The sequence below is a fragment of the Pectinophora gossypiella genome, chromosome 21 (assembly GCF_024362695.1).
Source record: "Pectinophora gossypiella chromosome 21, ilPecGoss1.1, whole genome shotgun sequence".
Lineage (NCBI taxonomy): Eukaryota > Metazoa > Arthropoda > Insecta > Lepidoptera > Gelechiidae > Pectinophora > Pectinophora gossypiella.
In genome coordinates, this window is record NC_065424.1 from 4,890,171 (window position 1) to 4,906,571 (window position 16,401).

The following is a 16,401-nucleotide window of genomic DNA, read 5'->3' on the forward strand; positions in this document are numbered from 1 at the left end:
GAAAAAAGATATTTTTTGAATTTGGATTCGACAAGTAAAATAACTAACTCTTAATCTACAACATTACATCAAACAAAAAAACTACAAACTTCGCAACACTAAATTGGCGCACGCGTTTCACCCGATACAAACGAAAATTTACTTTAAAACCACAACAATAACCCTTATAATTGCAAAGCCAGCAATTGTATGACTAACACAGGAAAGAGGGCATTTAAATATGGACTTTATTATGTAAGGCTTTAGAGTGTAATTGGTTTGTGGGGTATATATGGCTTCATCGGTGCATTTGCACTGAGTTTGTACTCAGTCTAATTGTTCTTGGCTCTACAGTCACTTACTACAATAAAAGGGAAAATAGCCAGCTGTATTTAAAGTGGTTATTTTAATAATGAATACTTTTATGCAAAATTGGGAATGAATTGATTTAAATTATACTACACATTCAGCTTATAATCCCAAGCATGTCGTAAAATCCGACAGAGGGATTGTGTCCTCTCTAATATAGCCACCTTAGGGAAAAAAAAAGGCTTTAACTTTTTAATTTTAATAGATTCCTGTTCACTGTGCTGTTGCCAGTCTTTCATGAATTGTTGTCGAATTCCTCTAGATAATTTTATGTGACACCAAAAGAAAAAACGTCTTGGGTAATGTTTTGTTCAGAATAAAAAGGAAGAAACATTTATTATATAGGGACACCACAGTAACAAATATAGAACACGGAATAACACATACCTTACAATCAAGACACGTAATAAAAACGACTTACACCAGAAAATACAAATAAGTAGACATTAACACAAATTGTAATTGAGTGTATGAAATACTAGTAATCGCAATTAGGGTAGGCAGAAGAACCGGAGAACCCGGTTACGAATATCAGTGGGGTCACATCACATTAATAAATTTGTAATCCTTATTTTGGTTAAGACATTGCAAGCTGATCACTTAATTGTTCAATAGTAAGATGATCTATGCTTCGGAAGCTACTATACGCTCCCAGCTACTATTTACTTGAATAAGTATGTAGTTGTTATGTGAACCATGACAGTGGCCTTTGGCAGTTCAATAGTAACCCTGGCACCAGAGGTAGCGGTGTATAGTATAGTACACCCACACCTCGCCAACTATATTTAAGTCCCAGATAATAGATGGTGAGCCTATTGCCATCACCATGTGATACACCCCTAATTTACATTAAAACTGTCGACACCAGTTATTATAAATATTATTTATCTTTCTTTAGACACCATAATCAAAGGTAATAGCAAGTTGTTTTCTGATAAATTATCGGTCAGTCTATGTGGAAAAGCATAAATGGCGTGAATCTTTACAACCATATGTATACAATACAAATAATACTGTAATATTCATTAGCGAATATGTTTCACAAAAAAGTGGACATTTTGGACCTAGACAAATTTTGACAAAATTTTTGGAACATAGGTTTATGAGATACCGTCCAATATCGTTTTTTACTAGTCCCTTTGCATCAGACAATGTTATTCGTCACGATTTAATCCCACTAACATCTAAAAACACGTAAGAAATAGTAGACATGCAATATAAAATTTTATGTCGTATTACGATAAAGGAACTCCGCAGCATATCCATAAAGTCTGTAATTGCTGCACATGCGAGAAATTGTACAATGTAATGCCAAATCAAGGAAATACTTACGAAACCTTGCTGTTTGTTGTCTGCAACTGGCTCCCAAGATATATTCTTCACCAGTTTCCAGTAAGAAAACACTACACAAAAATGTATTTCTTCCACACAAAACTAGAATTTGTCCGCGGACACTGCTTGTGAAACACGGAAAAACAAAATCATAAAGAAATCTAACGAGAAATCGAAAAATCAGCTCATTTCGCTATTACGTGACGACAATTCGCGTTCACGATACTTATCCGAAAATTTACTAAACAAAGGAAAATTTGCGTAAGGGGATAGCAACACTCAACAATTATTTGTTTATTTCTGGGAACGGATTGTTAAAAATAATTTGTTTTTAGCATTGTATTTAAAAAATAGTAATATTTAAATGATAAATTAAGCTTCCGTAGTCAAAAAGAAACTTAACATTAAAATCAAAGATCTGATGAAAAATACCTACTTGGAAATATTTTTATAGATATGACAACACTAAAAACTATGTTGCGTTCAAAAACATAAATCATTAATCAATGAAAGTTAGTAGTTAGTAGCTATACTAGTTTGTAGTTTTTCTTCCATTATAATGATAGTCAAAGTCGTAATTTTTCCTACTAAATTATAATGTCTTTATATTTGTTTCTTTTTACATTCCATATTATCCATGCATTACTTACTTTTATAACGAAAATTTTTAATAAGATTTACGTGGGTTTAGTTTCAGAACAAACTTTCATTTTCTAGTGATGTTCTGTAAGAAACCGGAGTTTTTGGTAAATATACAGGTAATTAAAATAATAAAACAAATTAGCAATGTAAAAGTAAGATGAAATTTAATAATCTCGTAAGCGATTTAGTTTTAGCGATGTATTCACTACATTCAAAATAACTACAATATCAGGAAAAACCAATTAAATAGTAGCTTTTCCGCAGTGCGCATGTAGCGTTGAATTGAAAAGCAACTAGCTATGGTGTATTTATTGATTTTTTGAGTAAAATAGAGTTTGGTTATAAAATTATAGTACTCAGACAAAAATGTACCGTTTATCTGTATTATTCGGGTGGTATGTAGTATTGGCACTATACGGAGCATGTAAAAGTGCCGCCGATCAAACTCCCGTAACATTTACTTTCAAGGAATATCAATACAAAGATTCTCCAAAAAACGTATGTAGCCTAGCCTAATTTTAAAGTATCGTTATTTATTATTCTCGACGGTTATTTTATTTTATTAACACTTTCAAGGACAGAACGTCCAATGACGTACCGATTCCAATTTGTCATACTCTCATACTACTTATGAACCATCAATGACCCATGGTCTCTGTCCGTGAAAGGGTTAAGTATGTATCTATATTGAATGAATGTGCCACCAACTATTCGGCTAAAAGGGTAAAGCCACTTCATTTATTGTCTAACTAGATTTTGTATAGTTTATAATGCATTATATCATATTTATCATCATTACATACACTCATCATCATCATCGTTACGTATTATTATGTATAGTGTATTTGTCTAAATATTAACTGAAGTTATAATATTACCCGTTGTTGTTGCACCGTCCCGCATTCAAGTTTTTATATGCCTGATTCTGGGTTGTGGCTGCCTGGAAAAAAATGCTTCAGAGCAATAAGGCCGCCCATTTATACTGTTGCAAAATGTTTGTATGATATTAGATTGATTGATTCTTATTTTAATTTCAGGAAATGACATTCCGCGAATTCGAAACTGCATGCGAGCAAAGTAGCGTATGCAGCCACATGAGCGGCCTGGCACGAACGCGGTGCATACGTGAATGCGTGTCCCCGTCATGCTACAGAGAGCTTTACCAGGGGGACCCGGTATTTCTATAATAACTATTCTCTTAATAACTCAAATTAAATGAATATTAATAATTGCCACTGTCAGCTGAAAATTACCTAACTTAAAATATAGATTACTTAAAATTACCTATATCAAGACCTAGCCCAAAGTAATTAAATTAGGTATAAACCTGGCGGGAATTGAACCCTATATCACAGAACAGATAACAAGTACCTATGCTAATGTCAGTACATTATGTAGGGAGCGCTGGTAAATTGTAATAAAACCCCACACAAATAATTGAATGAACTGTATTGCTTAGGATATTAATTAAATTACAAGATCCAAACATTGAGACGCGTTGGTTTGCTCGCGCTAGAGATGTGACTGACCATTTATAAATGGTAGACTATTAGGTATGTCCCATCCACATTAACTACTGCTGCCGTGCACAGACGGATAACGTCCCTAGCTTTGTCCACCTTAATATACGTTTTATCATTAATGTATAACATGTTACTATGATAAATATTTACTTTTTCCAGCTAGAAGAAGGTGAAATTGACGTGAGACTGAACTCATTCAAAGGCTGCTTTATACAGAGAAGTGGGCGCACGAGAAATTGATTTCGCACAAGTATCGTCTCTTCAATGATCTTGTGCGGAAATAAAATTAACAAAATCCACCGAAAAGTGCATTTCGTTTTAAGAGTACGTCGCTTTTGATAACAGTTTGATTAATTCGCAATTTAAAATTACCTAAAAAAAAGTAAAAAAAAGAAAATAATAAATAAAGAAATGTAATATTACGTTATAACTGACATCTGTTATGGGACTGGCTTTTATCCAGCAGTAGTATACGAAATAGGCTACAGAAAAAAACTTGATTAAAATCTGGGGGGTTAAAAAGGCCACGTCGAAGCAATTCATCTAAAAAAGCAATATTGCAATTTGACATTTGCGTATTTACATAAAAGTAAGTGCCTAATGCAAATGTCATATAAAAATATTGCGTGTCATATAAATTGTTTTGATGTGGCCTTTTTAACACCATAGAGCGATATTTGCTTTGTAAAGGAAGATAGAATACTGCATGTGATCTAGACGTCTACCTAACTAGAATGGTAAGGTACTTACTGAAGAAGCCAACTAAAAATGAAATACTTTCTCTTTCAGCTGCTTACGAACAGAGCTACGAACGAAGATAATTTTGTAAAAAATGTGATAAAAAAGAAAGTCTGACTGAGCTTTGGACGGATTAATTTAAGTTTTTAAAATTTCTTAAAATTGTAGATATGTAGGTAATTATTACAGGGAGGTTAAATAGCCTCCTACTACATCTCACTGCTGGGCACAGGTCTCCCTTCTTAGGAGAATTGTTCCAATGTGGCCTTTTTAACCCCCTGGTCAGAAATTCAGTAACATATTATATTTTATTCTACTTTATCTAAACTTAATGGTAGAACATAATATAAAGTTCATATTACCATTCTCACATTGAAAATCATTAAATGTTTATTTTATTTTAAAATTTCGTACTTTTTGACAACAATATTATACATAATATCGTTAAACCTAAGTAAATTTGTATCGATGGGTCTACGATTTTAATCTATTGTCAAATAATTTTAGTATTACTATTCAAAAAGTCAGATGACGGTAATATTTTTATCGTTTAGGTGAATATGCCACCGAATTTCCGACCAATTAATATTAATATAATCTTTGCACTTACTGAAATACACAATGCATCTTGAATTTAAATCTAACAATTCATAATAATACCTACTTAATAAATAGTGTATTTAGATAAATGTAGTGTTGGTCATCATTACATATAATTTCTAAAAAATAGTCGTGACATTTTCATTTTCAAATATAAACCTGGCCTTATTACTATTTTCGGTTTTCTTCCTTCTCTTTCTACATAATAATAAGGGTTCCGTTTTACCATTTTGTACGGAACCCTAAAAATCGATCGCACTGCGAATGTTTCAACTCTCGACAGATGTTGTCTATTTTTGTGTAAGTTCAAAGTAGGTTCCTCGATGGATGGCTCCTTATTTATTAAACCTAGTAGGTGATGCTGCGATTGGGCAGCACAACGTTTCGTGGGCTCGCTAGTTAGACATGAAATATAAATAGAAGAAAGAGAGAGTCCGTTATTTTATAATTTTGCACTCTAATAATCCGCCTCATAATAAAATTAATTAATTACTATTTTCCCATTTCAGACAAAAATGAAATGACTACCTTTAAAACAACTTTAAAAACATTTGTAAACGTAACTCAAGATGTCAAATTATCGATTATTACCGGTTCGATTTTCGGAAGTTTCCGGTTTTTCTATACACTACCTCATTGAAAAGTATCGCACTTGCACTCGGGAGAAACGGTCTAGTGTACAAAATAATCAAGAATGGCCGCGTTGTGTAGACAAATTCTCCGCGGAAATGCATTTAGGGGTGTTATTATGTCCTCCGCCCGCAGGGGATACGCCGACAAAAGTAAGATTACATAAATATTCACCCTTGTATTTATCACTTCTGTCAAAATTTTAGTTACGTAATGTCAAAAATGTACTATTTTCTTTGGAAATTAGACTTAATTATCAGAAATAATCAGAAATTATATTTAATTAATAGCTGTTTATGTAAATAATACTACAAGGGAGACATGGCAATTGTTACAGATATAATATTTGGTCAAAATGTCTTTGAGTCATGCACGTTTTATCGTCATCGATTATTCTTGCGCCGATATTTTGTTGTTTGAACCATTAATATCCTACACTTTCTCTTTTATTTTTTTCCATATTAAATATATAACATGTTAACAGTAATTAAGTATACTAAAAATTATCGAAGGAGGTTTGTTTCTAGGTTAGGTATTCCTGTAAAGATTACCTTATCTGAGTGATTATTATTAAGTATCAGCTATCTATCATTGTATTCATAATTCATATTGGTTGAAACGATTAATCTTTACCATCTAACATAACTTGCACACCTCCTAATACTATTTGAAGAGTATACCAACTCAAATGCATTGCTTAATAAGCAAACAGGTATTTGTGTTAAACACACCATTCATACAATGTAACTTAAGTGTGAAATGATGTCTATTACTGCTAAATATACCTACATATATTTATGAATGTTGAAACTGTACACTATACACTAGTTGCATGCAACTAATGCTTTTAGTTTATGTTAAAACATAACAAAAAAGATATTATATTACGAATTTATTACATTACATTGACAGTAAAGCAAAAAGTTAATGTTCATTCATTAATTCTAGAAAAATATCATGAAAATATTGATTCATTAAAATATGAGTGTTATCCTAGTTTTATTTTGAATAAAACAACAAAAAAGATATTACATTACACTGACATTATTACATTCTAGAAAAATATCATAAAAATATTGATTCATTAAAATATGAGTGTTATTCTACTTTTATTTTGAATAAAACAACAAAAAAGATTATTACATTACACAGACATTATTATATTGCACTGACAATAAAGCAAATAGTTAATAATATAATTCATTCATTCTAGAAAAATATAAAAATATTGATTCATTAAAATATGAGTGTTATTCTACTTTTAGTTTCAGTAAAACACCAAAAAAGATATTACATTACAACATTATTACATTACACAGACATTATCACATTACATTGACAGTAAAGCAAATAGTTAATGTTATAATTCATTTATTCTAAAAAAATATCATAAAAATATTGATTATTTTCTATGAGTGTAATTCTAGTTTTATTTTCAGTAAAACACCTAAGAAGATATTACATTACATTGACAATAAATCAAATAGTTAATGTTATAATTCGTTCATTCTAGAAAAATATCATAAAAATATTGATTTATTAAAATATGAGTGTTATTCTACTTTTAGTTTCAGTAAAACACCAAAAAAGATATTACATTACACTGACATTATTACATTACAAATACAAATTGATTTATTTGTGAAACACAGGTAGAGTAGGTTGTTATATATAGCAAATAAATAATGTTACAATTCATTTGTTCTAGAAATATATCATAAAAGTATTGATTCATTAAAATATGAGTGTTATCCTAGTTTTATTTTCAGTTCTGTGAATGATTTCAAGTAAGTTTTCTGATGGAAACAAGATGGGTTAATCAATGTAAAAAATTGAAGAATGTATAATATAAAACTGATTAAGATTACCCATTGCAGTACCAATATTGCATGCCTTTTTTTATAAGCAAAAAATATATACTTATTTACACTTGTTACCATATTAAAATAACATGTTTTAAGCAAATAAGTGATGGTTATGTAATTAAAGATACTTCTATATCTTAATCAGAAATCAGAATCATTTATGCAACATAATTATCATGGATAAATAAATTTAAGAGGTGTCAGCAATCGAGATCAAAGTGTGACGAAATTGTGGCATAAAGGCCTTTAACAAAATGTTTCGACCACCAGTGATGCCGGACCCCATCGAGCACGCGACAGGCTTGGAGCGAAAGGAGCTGCTGGCTCTGCAGTCTGGAGATGATGATCCCTTCAACATGAAGGTGCTGAAGAAGGCTGCCGGCACCCGCGACAACCCCACACTCGTCCCCTCGTGCTTCGACGCTCGTATTGTTGGATGCATATGTGAGTACAAGGGATTAAGTTTTTTTTTCCTTGGAAATAAAGCATTCCAGAGGATCTAAAAAGACCACATCGCAAGGAGGGACTTTCCAGGCTATGTTCCCCTAAAAAAATATAGATGGAGCTGTACGGTCACGAGCATTAATATGTATACACTTTGGTACCATGTCACATTAACTTTTTTGACAAATTGAACTGTAAATAAATAAATAAATAAAAAATCGTTTATTACCTCCACAACATAATAGTAATAAGTTACATTTTGACTTATTTAACATATGTTTGTGGAGGCTGGAGCGTAAACTAGGTTACCCTGTACTATAGGCTCCAGGCCTCCACCTCCAGAATAAATATGGATACTAGGGAGTATGATTCTGCATAGAATAATTATGTTTAGCAAACTGAGCAATAAACCCGAAAAGAAAGAAAAAAGAATATTAATAAAAAAAAAACAGTTAGAGTTTAAGTAAAATTGACTATACAGTAGAGTGTGAGTAAGCGTGTGTGTATGTTAGTGTGTGTAAGTCTCACTAAATGTCAAATATGTTAGTGCGACAGAGTCCTAAAGTGGGCACATTATATTGCTCATGCATGACTGTACAGATTTGCCTTTGTAACCTTATGCTATTTGATATTTGCACATCCTATATGTAGCAATATTGTTTTTTTAGATACTACATACTCAGGGTGTTCAAAGCCTCGTTAAAAATTAGAAAAAAAAATAGATACTACATAGTTATTATTTTTTTTACTATCCGTCATACTGACTTGTATCTAATAAGAAAAATATAGTGAGAAAATGTCCTAACCTCTTCCAGGCACAATAGTTAAACAATTTCCCCAAAAGAGCTTTAAAAATATACTTGACAAAATGGTTACTGCAACATAGCTTTTTAGTTTAACTGAATTTTTAAATTTAAAATTCTGACTTACAACAACTTTTAATTTTAATTAAAATTATTAATTTATATTAATGACAATTTGATTTTGCATGCATACATGTACGCTGAAAACACTGTTGATAAAATTGTAACGACATCTTATTGTACTGTGTGGCAAATAAACTATTCTATCTAAAAAAAAGAAAGTAGATGGCACTGTAAAAAAAAATCTTTGTTTCTAAATTCGTGGATAACAGACATATTCATCTTTTATGTTTGTTTTTGTTACACCCTTTTAATTACACCCAGGCACAATACATCTTCCACCCATTATTATTCTGATCACAAAAAAAAGCAATATAGGTAGCGACATAATTCTATACATAATCTGATCCGAATTTTACATAACATTGTATTTTTGAGTAATTATGTACCTACGCGAGTGTGGCGGAACCAACTAGTTGGACACCTAGTTCCGTTTACATGCAACAGATGGCGCCACATAGCGAGTAATGAGGGAAAAAATAGGTAATTATCACGTAAAATCTCGACTGCGCCATTTATATTATTTGTATTTGCCTGGAAAGTCCCTTATTGGGTTTGGATTTTAAAAGAACATTCGGTCTTACGACTTAGGGGTAATAAAACACTCATTTGTAAACCGTGTTAGGTATGTGAGTACAATGCAGCTTGTTTGATGTTTACTGTCCATTGTTTCAGGCGAGGAACACGCTACCGCCGTCACCTGGCTTTGGGTACACAAGGTAATTTATAATTAAATCTTATCACGAATCCCAGCCAGGCTCTAAACCGCTGAATTCGTCTTTATAGGCTAGTTTCCAACTAGTCAAATCACTCAAGTCATTTTACTAAACGTCAAAACACGATTATTATTTTTTTTGACGTTACTTATTGTAGATATGCCGCAGATGGCATTAACTACTTGGCCGGAATCAAACACGAAATTACTATGGAATTTGTATGAAAAAGTACACTGACATAATAGAAAAACATGATAAAATATCGGACTTATTATTACGTTTTTCTTGATTAAAATTCATAAACGATTCAAATAAAAAATATTTGTGAATATTTTTCGTGAATATTTTTCGTTACTTTTAGATCTGTTTTTATTTAGTACCCAGTATTTCATATTTATCTTGAACCTAGTACAGTAATGCAATATAAATGTACCCACTTTAGGACTGTCGCTCTAACATATTTGACATTTAGTGAGACTTACAGTTCAATTTGTCAAAAAAGTTAATGTGACATGGTACCAAAGTGTATACATATTCATGTTTGAATCATAGATAATCCACATCATGTGGTTTCCAGAATTTGTGCCCAGTTAATGGCAATAGGCTCGCCTCCTATTAAATAGGACTTAGACATAGCTGGCGAAGAGTGGGTGTATACAGGATATTAGTGAATACTGAAGGGGATATCAAGTGGAATTTCCTGTCGAATTATTCATGTATTTTTAAAATATTTTCAGTTCAACTTTTGCGACGGAAAAATCCACTTGATATCAACTCAGAATCATGGTCTCAATCATCCCTCGAAAATTTCGTTACGATGTCACTAACACCCTGTATAAGGCTGCGTTTCCATTGACGCGGAGGTGTGCAGGAATCGACCAATCACCGTGAGGGAGAGAGTGACAGAGCGTCGTCGTTTTTCGCTCCTCGCACGCTGTGATTGGTCAAATCCGCACATCTCCGCTCAATGGAAACCCAGCCTAATATACACCTCTACCTACCCCTTCGGGAATACAGAATTAACCCGTTGACAGTCCCCATACAATATGTTTTGACTGTCTTGTAAGTCCCGAATATTACTGAACAACCTTTGCTAAGTCACCCGGGATCCAAGTGGAGCACCCGCCCTTAGTGCGTACCTGGTCGTTTCTTAGTGACCCATGTATGGATCACGGACGTATGGAGTTAGTCCGTTATGGCCCGTATGTGGATCACTGGACTGTCAACGTGTTAATGGAAGAGCAATACATGTTGTGTAAACCCCACTTAGAGTAGGATATCGACAGGAAGATGACGATGGATTGCATCGTAGCAATACTGGTTCGAATCCCGGCTTAGGCTCTAAACCAAGAAATTCGATTTCATACCATAGATAATTGTACCCAGAATTGTGACTCAAATGTTTTTATTTTTTCATTACAGGGCCACCCCCGCCGCTGCGAATGCGGCCACTGGTACAAACTGATCGAAAAAACACCCCTTTAAACAATTTTTAGTTATACGTAGTGATTATAATAACTGCAATAAATCGCATCTCAAACATCGCGCACAGCCTTCCGTTGTCTATGGTTCCTGGTGTTGCTATACGCCAAAATGATTGAAAAGATGCGCTAGTTTCCAATTACGATCGAGAAATCAACATTAAAGTAATTGTAAGCATACTTATCAGTGTTTTATTATAATGTTTCCTTGTGTAAATCATTTACTTGTGCAGGTTTTAATGCTGTGTAGTCATATTTAAATATAATAATAAAAACTGTTGCGGAGTTCGGTAATTTTATTTGTAGTAGTTTGTTGTCTATTACGTTCAGTAATTTCTAAAATAATTTGCTAAATAGGTACATAGTTGTTTTCCATTGATTATAATATTTTGGAGTAAAAAAATATTGTGACTTCTGTGATTCTGCCTACTCCACGTCGATAGACTTAGAATTTACTTGAATGCATACTATAATTTTATAAAATATTGAGGGTTTATTTCAAATACAAAATTCGTTTACACCAATTTTTATTAATACATAATTATAGTCTTATTAAATTAGGTACATTATATTCTATACATTTATATTGTTTGTGTAGGACACTTATTTATTTGAACTTCATACTTTAGGCCATAAGTAAAAAAAAATTCGAATGTACTATACAGCCTGGATTTATTATTACAAACAATTTAATTAATTTACAGAGTATAAATAGACATTTATGTCACCCTGCATTTATTATTATTAGGTAGGCAAGCAATAAATAAAAAACTTAACTAAAATATACAAAAAACGATCCAAAAGAATTTCATTTGTTAAATAGGCCTTATTTAGTACATAAATTATTTACTTAAACAATGGAAAAATCATCGAATACTTTTTTTTTTTTTTTTTTTTTTTTTTTTTTTTTTTTTTTTCTTCTGGCTTCCGCGGCTAGCGATGCGCCAATGACAAATCTTGAGTGATAAATCGTGAGTTAGTCTTCAATAATAATTATCTTTTCATATTGTTACTGTGCAGTCGTTAAAACGAGGAAACTTTTCAATAATAAAATATACCGGATAGGGAACGGAATTTGGAAAAGGTGAGGATCAGGAGAGGAATAATAATAAAATAATAATAAAAAGAAGAAGTTAAATTTTAATATCATTAGTATTAATAAACATACTTAATAAACGATAGACTGAAGGATTATTTGAAGATAAAAGGATCTGGATAGAAGTAGGAAAAGGAATGTGTAAATGTGTAAGTCCCTGAAAAAGTTGAGCATTATCGTATTTAGGACAATTCAGGAAGATGTGATCCACATCCTCCACCTCACCACACTCACATAAAGCACTGTCCACTATATGAAATTTAGCTAGATGAGCAGACGTACAAACGTGACCTAATCTCATACGAGTCAGGATGCACGATGCCGTCTTGCCCAACAGCAACCGCGAGAACCAGGGTTTTGCAGGAATTTCACGTTGAATAGAAGCGAAATATTTCCCTTTTGTTTGAGAACTGACAGACCACACTTCCCTCCACGAATCACGTAGATACACTCTGGGTAGAGCAAGAAGGTCATGAGGGTAGATCTTATAATAAGCCATATCTCCACAATCAATGGCGTCATTAGCAAGCCTATCAGCCCGTTCGTTTCCACGGATACCCCTATGTCCCGGAATCCAGGCAAAAATAATCGAAAATCCCTTTGCAGCACACTCAACAATCATGTTTCTGGTTTCTATTATTAATGGACTAATAAGTTTTGTCTTAAATAAAAATTTTGATAAAGATTGTAGAGCGCTCATTGAGTCTGAAAAGATTATAGTTTTCTTAAGTTTTGCTAAAAGTACATATTCAACCGCTTTATACAGACCAAAAACTTCACCAGTAAAAACAGAACTCTCAGGTGGTAATTTAATCTTTTGAACTATATCATATTGTGAGTGATATATACCAACACCTACTTTATCATCCGTGGGTCGTTTGGACGCATCACTAAAAACATGATGCCAACCGTCAATGCCATTGTCAAATTCAGTGTCTAGAACGAAATTGAAAACATTGGATGCCTCAAAAGTTTGTTTAGTTATACCCAAGTTTAAACGAACATCAGGTTTATAAACAAGGGATTCATAGTTAGAGGTGTAAAGAGGGAAACATATTGAGTTGTGAATAGGAGTATCAATTGCCAGTAATTTTTGAAAACTGTTAATTAAACAAGGAGGGCATTTATGAGTCCAGTAACTTGAGGAGTTGACTTCTTCAGAGAGGATTTTTAGCTTGGTTAAAAGTGGATGGTCGCCTAGTTGTAAACAACGGTATAAATAACTATCTGAAAGAAACTGCCGCCTCAGTCGTAAAGGGGGCTCAACACACTCGACTTGCATTGCATTAATAGGGCTAGTCTTCATTGCGCCCAGAACAATTCTTAAAGCTACCGATTGTATTTTATCTAGTTTATTTAAAGCAGCAGCACTACATGGTTCCAGCAAAAAAGATCCATAATCAATCACACTCCTGATTAGTGCATTATAAATAATTCTAAGAGAAGTAGGATGAGCGCCCCACCAAACACCTCTGAGGCATTTAATAATATTAAGATTCCGTTCACACTTAGCCTCAATATAATTGCAGTGTGGGATACCAGTAAGTTTAGAATCCAATATAACTCCTAAAAATTTACATTGTAAACTTACAGGCATGGGGATATTATCATAAAAAACATTAATTTCAGGGGGAGATCTCATACGGGAAAAAAGCACTACATTGCTTTTGGAAACGGATAATTCTAAGCCATTATCATCCAGCCAACCCTTCAATATTCCAAGAGATGTTGTAAGTGTGTTACATAAATTAGAAACAGATTTACCTGAAGAATACAATAAAAGATCATCTGCATACTGTAAAATGTTAACTGAGTTACTTAAGGAATCCTCTAAATCATAAGTATATACATTATATAGTAAAGGGCTCAGCACTGAGCCTTGAGGTAAGCCCTGCCAAACAAGTCTAGACATCTGGGACCCATCTAGTGTAATACTTATAGATCTCTCTGACAGCATTCCAATAATAAAAGAAGTGAGCATTTCCGGAACATTTAATGAATTTAATTTCTTATGGAGAATAGAAATAACAACATTATCATAGGCACCTTTAATGTCTAAAAAAGCAGAGAGGATGGATTTATTTTCTGAAAATGCCAGTCTAATGTCAGTCATAAACAGACTCAAACTATCAGAAGTACTTCTGCCCTTTCTGAAGCCGAACTGACTATCAGAGAGCAATCTATTGCTTTCTAAATACCATTCTAGCCTATTCTTAACTAAATGTTCTGCCAATTTAGCCAGCACAGAAGATAGAACAACAGGTCGGTAAGAAGATGCGTCAGAAGGAGATTTCTTTGGTTTTAAGATAGGTATTACTGACTGGGACCTCCATGAGAGGGGAATGTTGCCAGACAACATAATAGAATTTATAATATTTAAAAAGTAATTTAAAGTGTTATCACTGCTGTTACAGAAAAAAGAATAGGGTATACCATCTTGACCGGGTGACGTGTCAATTAAACATGTTAAAATGCCTTTAATTTCAGACATGGAAAAAGGTGAATTTAATCCTGATAAATTATAAGAAATTGAAGTCGGCAAGCACTGAATTTGCAACTCAGGAACTGAAGAAGGAGCTAGATTATCTAGAAATTGCTCAGCTACCTCTAAAGATAAAGAGCCTCTAGACGATGGGATAACACCCATTCTGAATCTCCTAATGCTTTGCCAAACAACAGAAACATTAACATCTGGACAAATACTATTACAGAATCTTCTCCATCCCTCAAACTTCTTTTTTTTCAAAAGTTTACGAGTGTCCTGTGCCACTTGACAGTAAAGCTCATAGTTCACAGATGTCATAAAACAAGAATATACCCTTTCTGCTTCCCTCCTATTTTTTATAGCCTCTGTGCACTCACTGTCCCACCAAGGTGGACAGGGGATCTTTCTAGAGCCGCCCACTTTAATTGGGAATAAAGCATCTGCAACCTCAATCATGACTTTGACAAGGGCCTCAGAGCAAGCGATCTCATTACCCATACAGACAGAAGGGAGGTTTGAAACTTTACTGTCAACTTGCTGACTAAATGCAGACCAATCACTGGGTAATCTATATTTCATACGGGGAGTAGGTTTCGGAGCTATCGTTGGATGTAACGAAGGAAACTTAATAGTTATGGGATGATGGTCACTTCCACAAGTAGAAGGGTGAACTGACCATGAAAGAATAGAAGCAAGATTAGGCGTACATATAGAGAGATCTGGAGCACTAGGGCCCTCGTCAGGGCCAGTACGCCGAGTAGGAGTTCCATCATTTAAAATACAGAGATTGAGAGAATTTAAAATTCCCAACATTTCTTCTCCATAAAAAATATGTCTAGATGACCCTCCCCACGCCGGGTGTTGGCCATTAAAATCACCTAGTACTAAAAAAGGGCTTGGTATAGATTGTAATATATTAGTGAGTTCACTATACAAAGCTACAGTAGGATGAGCAATATATACAGAAACTATACACACATTATTTACAGAGATAGCAATGGCTTCAACACCATTATTTACAGGAGGAAGAGATATTTGTTGGTAAGGAACAGAACTATTGATAAGGATGGCAACACCACCATGCGCATCACTAGCTCTGTCCTTCCTAAGAATATTAAAACCTGATATTCTAAAAGAATATTCAGGCAGAAGCCATGTCTCTGAGAGACAGACTATTGAGGGATTATATTTATTAATTAAAAATATTATTTCAGGTTTTTTATCAACAGCACTTCTACAATTCCACTGTAGGAGTACCTGATCCATTATTGGGATTGATAGACACAGTGTTTTCAATTAGTTGGGCAACGTGAGACGGTATAGAATTGGTGGGAATTAAACTGGATTTAAACAAAAGCTCAATAAGAGACAAAATTAATTTTGCTATGGGTTGGTTTGATTTATCATTTTCTGAGTTATCATTTTTCAGAGCAGAACCATTTGGTGAAGATAGAGGAATATCATAATCTTTTATAAGGGATGCATGTGCAGCCCGGTCATACCCAGCCGAAGGCGTAGGAGGAGCACGAGGCTTAAGGAAAACTGTCTTTTTATATGAGCTGGAAGATGGGGACAATC

The 16,401-nt window shown here is 33.5% G+C and overlaps 4 protein-coding genes across 4 annotated transcripts in view; 3 read left to right on the top strand and 1 right to left on the bottom strand.

Moving 5' to 3' along the window:
- The window catches only part of LOC126376539 (uncharacterized), a 68,609-nt gene extending 66,706 nt beyond the window's left edge, over positions 1 to 1,903 (bottom strand). Inside the window, exon 1 of the mRNA XM_050024002.1 lies at positions 1,681 to 1,903. The gene's annotated coding sequence lies outside the window, so the exon portion shown is untranslated. The remainder of the gene's footprint in view (positions 1 to 1,680) is intronic.
- LOC126376708 (uncharacterized) overlaps positions 1 to 16,401 on the top strand; it is a 251,230-nt gene that overhangs the window by 173,387 nt on the left and 61,442 nt on the right. The window lies entirely within an intron of this gene.
- Positions 2,378 to 5,235, top strand: LOC126376751 (uncharacterized). Its single transcript, XM_050024319.1, has 4 exons — positions 2,378 to 2,438; positions 3,360 to 3,497; positions 4,005 to 4,169; positions 4,635 to 5,235. Exons 1-3 carry the CDS (start codon positions 2,400 to 2,402, stop codon positions 4,083 to 4,085), a joined length of 258 nt encoding a protein of 85 aa, XP_049880276.1. The 5' UTR covers positions 2,378 to 2,399; the 3' UTR covers positions 4,086 to 4,169; positions 4,635 to 5,235.
- Positions 5,798 to 11,422, top strand: LOC126376733 (cytochrome c oxidase subunit 5B, mitochondrial-like). The gene is made up of 4 exons (XM_050024295.1): positions 5,798 to 5,965; positions 7,949 to 8,122; positions 9,721 to 9,764; positions 11,184 to 11,422. The coding sequence occupies exons 1-4, from the start codon at positions 5,878 to 5,880 to the stop codon at positions 11,244 to 11,246; spliced, it is 369 nt and encodes a 122-aa protein (XP_049880252.1). The 5' UTR covers positions 5,798 to 5,877; the 3' UTR covers positions 11,247 to 11,422.